The sequence below is a fragment of the Zingiber officinale genome, chromosome 7A (assembly GCF_018446385.1).
Source record: "Zingiber officinale cultivar Zhangliang chromosome 7A, Zo_v1.1, whole genome shotgun sequence".
Classification (NCBI taxonomy): Eukaryota; Viridiplantae; Streptophyta; class Magnoliopsida; order Zingiberales; family Zingiberaceae; genus Zingiber; species Zingiber officinale.
The window spans coordinates 142,394,469-142,403,728 of NC_055998.1; the positions used below are offsets into that span (position 1 = coordinate 142,394,469).

The 9,260-nt window shown below is 36.5% G+C and overlaps 1 protein-coding gene across 1 annotated transcript; it reads right to left on the bottom strand.

The window, feature by feature from the left end:
• Positions 1-8,143: 8,143 nt before the first annotated feature.
• Positions 8,144-8,949, bottom strand: LOC121999806. Its single transcript, XM_042554438.1, has 2 exons — positions 8,544-8,949; positions 8,144-8,226 (listed from the first exon to the last, which is right to left on the bottom strand). The coding sequence occupies exons 1-2, from the start codon at positions 8,947-8,949 to the stop codon at positions 8,144-8,146; spliced, it is 489 nt and encodes a 162-aa protein (XP_042410372.1).
• Between the last annotated feature and the right edge of the window lie 311 nt (positions 8,950-9,260).

The following is a 9,260-nucleotide window of genomic DNA, read 5'->3' on the forward strand; positions in this document are numbered from 1 at the left end:
ATCTCTTGTAGTGTATTTAAAGGTTGATGGTGTAAGTGTTTATAGTGCAAGAAAAATAAAATAGTATTTTCAAGTCTCTCCCCTCTTCTAATATTCTTCTTCACGGTTCGATCATCGAGGTCTTCCTTCTGGGTGGCTTCGTTTTTCGTTACATGGTATCAGAGCCAAGTTGCATTCGTGAAGAAGGTATCGTTTTTTTTAATATGGAAGGTGGTGGTCGTATTGCGGGACTTGGTATGATGCTCTTGAATCAGTCCAACTATCGGATTTGGAAAATCTGTATGGAATCGTATCTTGTTGGTGAAGATCTATGGGATGTCGTCGTCATCAATGGTGTTGTTGCTCCGGAGGACGCCCCCGCTAATGCGGAAGCGCTCAAGAATTGGAAGCAACGTAATGCGAAGGCAGAGTTTGTTTTAAAGAGGTCTATTTCACATGAGATTTTCGAGCATATAATGGGATGTGCGTCGGCTCGAGAGATTTGGGATACGCTTGATCGTTTGTTCAACAAGAAGAATGAAGCTCGACTACAATTACTAGAAAATGAGTTGGCGGTTGCAAAGCAAGATGGAATGTCATGTTCAGAATTTTTTCTGAAAGTGAAGAACTTGTGTTCGGAAATCTCTCTTCTAAATCCCGAAGAAAAGATCTCGAATGCTCAGTTGAAGTGGTATATCATTCGTGGACTTCGGCCGGAGTACACTCCATTTGTCACCTCAATTCAAGGGTGGGCTCAACAACCGTCGCTTGAAGAGTTTGAGAATCTTCTCTCCTCGCAAGAGTTGTTGGCTAGACAAATGGCCGGAACGCGTATCAAGGAAGAATCAAGCAATGCCTTGTTCACAAAGAAAGGTGACTCGATGAAAGATGAAAGTAAACCGGAAAGAAAATCTTCGAAGTTACCGAAGAAAAGTTTCAAGTGTTATCGTTGCGGCAAACTCGGCCATATCAAGAGGAATTGTTGAGTTAAGTTGAAGTCAGGGAATTATGCGGATGTTGCGGAGAAACGAGAAGAACAAAAGGAAGAAGATTGGAGTCATTGTTTTCTCGCAGACTCAATCATCGAAGACTCACAGTGGGTGTCTTGCTTGATGACTGAAGGAAATTTAAACGAGAAAATTTCTACCAACAAAGAGTGGATCGTGGATTCCGGATGCGGTCACCACATTACCGGAAATGAGTCCATCCTCTTGCGTTCTTGGACACACGACGGCAGGAGTGGGATCTTGACCGCATATAATACTGTTCATAAAATTCGAAAGGAAGGCACGGTTGTCGTCGATAATTACCATGGGGAATCAATCACTCTCAATAGTGTGTATCATGTACCAGGGATACAAAATAACCTCTTCTCCGTCGCAAACGCGGTGGATGCTGGAAATTTCGTGCTCTTCGGGCTGCGAGATGTGAAGTTTCTTCGTAACGTCAAGGAAATCAAGGCCGATGTTGTTCATACAGGTACGAGGGTGAAAGATTTATTTGTCTTGTCGGCGTCAAATTCTTATATCGAGAAGATTAGGAGCAATGATACGTCTTCCTTATGGCATGCGAGACTTGGTCATATAAATATGACAAAAATGAAGGTCATTATCCAAAAGAAGTTGGTGGAAGTGTTGTCTGATTCCATGAAGATTGACAATGAAGGAGTTTGTGAAGGGTGCCAATTCGGAAAGTCACATCGACTTCCTTTTGAGAACTCAACCTCTCGATGCACGACTCCTTTAGAACGAATCCATAGTGACTTGATGGGTCCAACAAAAACTACATCCTACTCTGAAGGTAATTATATGTTGTTGTTCGTAGATGATTATTCTCGGTTCACGTGGGTTTATTTTGTGAAGTATAAGTCAGAGACATTCTCTATTTTTCTCGACTTCAAGAAAATCGTCGAAGGAGAATTATGCAGAAAAATTAAGACGTTGCGGACAGACAATGGAGGCGAGTTTTGTTCAAATGAGTTTCTCTCCTTCTGCTGAGACAATGGTATTAAAAGGGAGTTGTCATGTCCGGATACACCACAGCAAAACGGAGTTGCGGAGAGAAAAATCAGACATCTTGTGGAGACTTGTAAGAGTTGGTTGCACGCGAAGAAATTGCCTAAGGAGCTGTGGGCGGAGGGAATGAATTGTGCAGCCCATGTGATCAATCGGACGCCCCTTAGTTCGACAAATAACAAGGCACCGTATGAATTGTTGTATGGTGTTAAACCAAACGTGAATCATTTTCAAGTATTTGGATCTCTTTGCTATGTTCATTTGCAGGATTCTCAAAGGAGTAAGTTGGATGCAAAAGCAGTTAAATGCGTTTTCGTCGGCTACGATGAACGAAGAAAGGGTTGGAGATGTTTGGATCCTACAACAAATAAATGTGTTGTGTCTCGCAACGTCATCTTCGACGAGATTTCCTCCTATCACTTTGAAGAGCCACCTAGAGAAGAGAATAACATGGTTACCTTGCCGCTGTCTCGCTTTCCAGAAAATTCTTCTCTAGAAACTCAAGAAGAAAGGGGGAGTGTGGACCAAGGCGAGAATGTTCAAAACAATCAACGGCCAAGAAGAAATGTTGATCGACCTCCTCGTTATAGAGATGAAAATTTCATCACTACTTTTTCATGCTTTCTTGCTAATCAAATTGATGACGAAGAACCCTCTTCATATGAGCCAAAGGAGTAAAGGAGTGGAAGGTTGCCATGAAGGAAGAAATGGATGCATTGCTGAAAAATGAAACATGGGACTTAGTTCCGAAGCCTCCCGGAGTGCAGCCAGTTTCATGTAAATGGGTCTTTCGCATTAAAAGGAAGGCTAACGGGAGCATAGATCGGTTCAAAGCAAGGCTGGTCGCTCGGGGATTCTCACAAAAATATGGAGAAGATTACGAGGAAACCTTCAGTCCAGTAGCGAAAATGACTTCGGTACGCACCATTCTTGCCTTAGCAGCTAATTTCGGGTGGAAACTATGGCAACTAGATGTCAAAAATGCATTCTTATATGGAGAGCTTGATAGACATATATATATGGAGCAACCAATCAGATTTGAATCCGAAAGTCATCCAGATTTTGCATGCAAGCTGAAGAAGGCACTTTATGGATTAAAGCAAGCCCCGCGAGCCTGGTTCGGAAAAATTGCAGAATTTTTACAATTTTGTGGTTATGTGGTATCTGACTCGGATTCAAGTCTGTTCGTCAAGAAAAGCCAAGGATTTTTTGTGGTTGTTCTACTATACGTCGATGATATTATATTAACGGGCAACAATCATTCAGAAGTTGCTCGACCTCAAGAAGAACTATCCTTGCATTTTGACATGAAGAAGCTAGGCGAGGTGAGTAACTTTCTCGGAATACAAATTGAAAATTTGGATGATGGGGTTTTTGTGTCTCAATCCAGCTAGGCCAAGAAGCTCGTTGAGAAGTTTGGAATGATAAACGGGAAGAAGCGGTCAACGCCACTCGATGTAGGTATGAAGCTTCATCGTGATGAAGGAACACAACTATCGGATCTCCATCTCTAGCGTGTCCTTGTGGGAAGCCTGATTTATTTGACAATAACAAGACCGGATATTGCCTTCTCTGTTGGCGTTGTTAGCCGATATATGTAAGCACCGAGGAAGCCACACCTCGAGGAGGCAAAGAATATATTGAAGTACATTAATTCCACTCTTGACATGGGCTTATTTTACAAGAAGGGTGCAAAATTCTCTTTGAAAGGATTTGTGGATGCTGATTTTGGTGGAGATTTAGATGATCGAAGATCAACATCTGGATTCGTTTTTTTATGCGGAAAAACAAGTATTTCATGGTGCAGCAAAAGACAAAGTTCGGTGTCACTGTCCACCACCGAAGCTGAGTATAAAGCTTCAGCCCATGCCGCTCAAGAATGTGTTTGGCTTCGTAGATTTTTTGAAGATCTCCAAGAACCCATTGATGGATCGGTTCCTATTCATGGAGATAACTTAAGTGCGATCAAGCTTACATCAAATCCCGTCTTCCACGCAAGGACGAAACATATTGAACTTGAGCATCACTGCATCCGTGAAAAAGTGCTTAGCGGGATTATCGACATGGTTGCTGTTCGAAGTGAAGATAACATCGCTGACATTTTTACAAAGCCCCTTTCAAAGGGTCCGTTCGAAGACCTACGTTCTAAACTTGGGCTGATTCGGAAGACATCACTTTAAGGGGGAGTGTTACAAATTAAAGTGACGTGGTGATAAGATTTCTTTATTTCTTAAGATTAAGTTAGTAGTATGAGTCATCCCTATTTACATGGTTAGTGGTACAAGTCATTCCTATTTACATGGTTAGTGGTGAGTCATTCCTACTTACATGGTTTAGTGGGATTAGTATAATGTTATCTTTATCTCTTGTAGTGTATTTAAAGGGTCGATGGTGTAAGTGTTTAGAGTGCAAGAAAAATAAAACAGTATTTTCAAGTCTCTCCCCTCTTCTAATATTCTTCTTCACGGTTCGATCATCGAAGTCTTCCTTCTGGGTGACTTCGTTTTTCGTTACATAACCAATTATTCACTCCCATATATAGCCCCTAAGAAATCTTCATTTTTCCAAGATTATCTCGTATATATAATTTTGTAACAATTAAAAATATCTTAGTTTGACAATGTATGTCACACAACCATAAAAGTTTAAACAATAAAAAAAGTTTTGAATATTTTTGGTACGTAGTAGTAATTCTCGATGGGCTTTGCCATGCAACGTTTCAAAATAAAACAGATATTTCAAGCAGGACTCCTTCAACTTGTTAGACTTATATAATCATGTTATTTCAAAGCTCTCAAGAACATTGGTGGTATTTATATCTTACAAGAGATCTTCTTTACAACATCTTTGAAATCTTTCATGTCATATTATTTTTCTCCAGCAGCCAAGTAGCCAACAATGTAAGACTATGTTTAATTTCAAAAAATCCACTTATTTAATGGTCTCCTACATAGTTAGATATGCAAAAAAAAGTCTGACTGACAGAATTTAAAATTTTAATTTAATTAATTTAGAAATGTAATTATTTATTTTAAAAATAATAAAATAAATAATGGTTAATTTAAGTAATTTAATTCCGTTTTAGTTTTAAAGTCCGAATTCGGTTAAACCAATTAAATAAAAAATATTAGTCGACTCCAAAATAAATATTAGTCGACTCCAAATTTAAAATAAAAGTTTATTGCGGTAGCACTTGATAATGATAAACAAAATGTTTAATAATTGATATGTATGATGGAAAAATTTTAGTTATTTTGATTTTTAATATTAAAGTTCAGTCATTCGGTTAGTTAAAAAAAATAATTTGTTCAATTTTAATTTAAACAGTTTAATTGATTAAATTACTAATCAATTGCTGACCTATAATTTGTAAGTCACTAAAAATGTTTATTTGTCGAAGATCATCTCCTACTTACAAGTTTGTAACAACTAAAAATATTCTAATATGCAACAAAATCACTTGTTGGACCTACTGTTTCAAACCTTCCAAGAAGGCTGTTAGTATTGACATCTTCAAGTGTAACAGTCGTCCAATAAATTAAATTAGCCGATTGATGTGATCGAATTTAAAAGTTTAGTTTGATTAACTTTTTTTTTTAAATATCAGTTAATTTGATTTAAATTTTCAAAAGACAGAATTAGTTTAAAGAAAATAAAAATTGACTACTAATATAATATCAATTGATATTTTCATCGATTAACTACTAAATTTAAAAAACTGAAAACACGTTTAACAATCGATTATTAGACTCGCGATGGTTAATCGATCGAACATCATCAATTGATTGATGATGGAAAAGATTAATTATTTTAATTTTCAATTGAATTAATAGATATTTTATTTATTCGATTTATTTTTTTTAAATTCAGTCGAGTTTGAAAAAAAAAATTATTTATTTTACAGTTGGCATTCTTAAAAAAAATAATATTTTATTAGTTGAATATTTTCTATTGAAATGAACCTATTTTTTTATCTGAAAAGAACAAAAAATAGATGTGAGAGAAAAATATGATGAGAGAAAAAATGTGATGGAAAAGAATAAAGAGATAGAAAGTGTGATGAGAGAAAGCGAGTGTGATGGAAGAGAGAAAATGTGATGAGAAAGAAAGTGTGATAAGAAAAATGATGAAAAAAAGTGTGATGGAAGATATTCGAGAGAAAACATGGTGGCAAAATACGAATACGCTCGTCCCCAGTATCCCGCCAACCTGTCCCAAGGCTAATACAGAGAACGTAAATTACGGACGGCTACTAGCCTTTGGAATAGTGACTAGCACATAAGAGAGTCATTTACCTCGACTTTACCGAGATTCGAACCTCAGACCTCATGATGGCAACACCTCATGTGCTAGCCATTAGACCGTCCCGAGGGGACATGATGGGAGAGAATGCATGATGAGAGAATACGAGGAGAGATAAAGTGTGATGAGACAGGATGAAGAGATATAAAGTGTAATTAGAGAAAATGAGAAGCGAGAGTGTATGTTATGGAAGAGATTGAGGAAAGAGAAAGTATGACAAGAAAAAAAACGTGATAAGAGAGAAAGTGTGCTAAGAAAAAAATGATGAAATAGAGAGCGATGGGAAAGAAAGAGCATGGTGGGAAAAGGGGACTGCGCTCGACCCCAGCGCCCCTGTTAACCAGTCATAGGGCCAACACGGAGGAGGTAAATCATGGGTGACTACTAGCCTTTGAAATAGTGACTAGCACATGAGGAAGATATTTATTTTGGCTATGCGGAGATTCAAATCACAGATCTCATAGTGGCAGCACCTTATATGGAACCGCCACATCAGTGGGCCCCTCTAGAGTCATCCTACTAATACGGAGGACGAGAGAGGATGAGGAAAGAGAAAGTATAATGAGAAATAATGGAAAGAGAGAAAGTATGATAAGAGAAAATGAAAAGAAAATGTGTATGGGAGAGATTGAGCAAAGAAAAAATAAGATGAGAGAAAAAGTATAATGATAAAATAAGAAAAGAGAAATCATGATGAAAAAAATAAGGAGAGAAAAGATAATATGAAAGAAAAATTGTACAAATATATTAATGATATATTTAATCCAAAATTTAATTCTCATTTCTATTCTATCAAAATCTAAGGAGAGGTAGGTTTCATCAAAATTCAAGTTTTTATATTTCATTATAAAATTTTAATTTTATTTTCATCAATCAAACATAAAATTTAAGAATGAATCTATTCCCTAATCCATAAACTCCTAAATTAAAGTCATTTTAATTTAAACAATTACCCACCCCTATATATATAAATTTATAAACCATAAAAAAATGTTTATTTGTATGTATTTGTAACAATGAATTATGTGGCACAATAATCAAAAAAGTTTTAATTTGGTTTATAAAATCATACAGAGAACTTCTTCACAGTCGTGTGTTTGAGATGCTTTATATTTAAATCTAATTAACCGATCGAATCGAATTTAAAAGTTGAGTTCAATTAAATCAAGATTTAAATTTTTTATTTAAAATATCGGCTAATTTAATTTGGTTTCAATTTTAAAAGTCTAAATTAGTTTAAACCGATTAAACTGAAAAGAAAAATAAACTACTGATATAACAAGCAATCGATAATTTTCATATCAATAACTAGATTTAAAAAATAAAAACATGTTTAAGGAACATCAATTAATAGATGATGGGAAAAAATCAATTACTTCAATTTTTGACTAAATTAATAAATATCTTATCATAAACATTCTGATATTAATATTTTCTAAAAATAAATTATCTAATTTATCATTTTTTTTTATTTTTAATAACCATCTAAATTAAATTTGAATATATGTTTAATTTAGTATATATTTTATAAATTTATTAGTTATATTTTAAAAATGAAAATACTTTATTGAATTAGAACATTGATATTTATCCATTTTAAATGGAGAATAAATAAATTGTTGAATTAAGATTATATTTTTAGTATATATATATATATATATATATATATATATATACATTATATTCTACAATTAATATCTGTAATTAAAAAACTTGGTTATAATCTTGAAATGCTTCAATCGTGTAATTTTAGGATCAAAATACATGTTGAAACAAACAAACTTTTCATTTTCTACTGAAGGATTGAAACATGAAAAATGCTGATAAATGATGAAGAAAAAAAAAGTTCAATCTTGGCACAATTTGATAATGCATGCTACAGCTTCCGCCCAATACTTGATCCTAGCTTTCACTTCCTCTGGATCATCTCCTGTTCATCAAAACCAACAAACTTCGATTCAGATTTCAGTTTGAGAACGATCAACAGATTCAAGAAGATAAAGTTCAAATTGTACAATGTGAAAAATCATTAAAGTTGGAATTTTTACTGCATTTCCGATTCAATTCACAGCCGGAAAAGATTAATCAGAATTCGAATTTGGGGGATTTTCACCCGATTTCAAGATCAAGAGGAAAAAAGCGAGATCGATCGGAAAGTCGCCAGGTTTTGAAACGCGGAATTTTTATGCATAAATCGACCGAGAACCCTAGATCGCAGGCGGAGAAGCAGAGGCGGGAGCAACCTACCGGGGGTGATGAACTTCCAATCGGCGACGAGAGGCGAGACCTCAGGCGATTCGTCATTATTCCGATCCTCCAGCCGCGACGACGAAGCACCCGGCTGAGCCCTAGGGTAGCAGAGCTCCAGCGCCGGGAGCGTGCTTCTCAGCTCCGGGATGTCGTCGTAGCGGAACTCGAAACCTAGATCGACACATCCCTTGAGATCCTCGAGGTCATCGGACGTCAGGCTCGTCGTCCGCCCCAACCTTCCGTTGCCGCCGCCTCCGACGTAGCCCTCGAGTATCACCTCGCTGTTCTTCCTCGACAGCGGCCTCTCCTCTGCAGCGCCGCCTCGATGGACTCGTCCCAGCTTCTCCTCGGCCCTCTCCTCCGCCTCCATGGGCACTTCCCCGGCCGTCGCCGTCGTCTCCATCGAAGGAAAGGGTTTGTGAAATCCCAAGCGTCTATCTCAGCCCGCCATAAACCTGTGCATTTATAGGGCTTCTCTCCGTCGATCTGTGGGCCATACATGGCATCTCACGTGGCATAGCTAATTATTTAGCTGGCAATGGTCAAATATTTTTTTTTAGGAAAAATAATATAACTTTCCATAAAATAATATTTTATTGCTCTGTTTTTATCTTCTTCCTAATTTTAATCTCGAAATAAAAATAGAAAAAAAATCTAAATTCCAAATTAAGGAGTGCAAATAAATAGAAAACTAATAATTTGTAACATAAAATA

Bases quoted from the DNA above. Each gene is read 5' to 3' on its own strand.
- LOC121999806 (XM_042554438.1), bottom strand. From the start codon at position 8,949: ATGGAGACGACGGCGACGGCCGGGGAAGTGCCCATGGAGGCGGAGGAG. The intron at 8,227-8,543 runs GTAGGTTGCTCC...TTTGATGAACAG, and splicing joins TTGGAAGTTCATCACCCCCG to GAGATGATCCAGAGGAAGTG.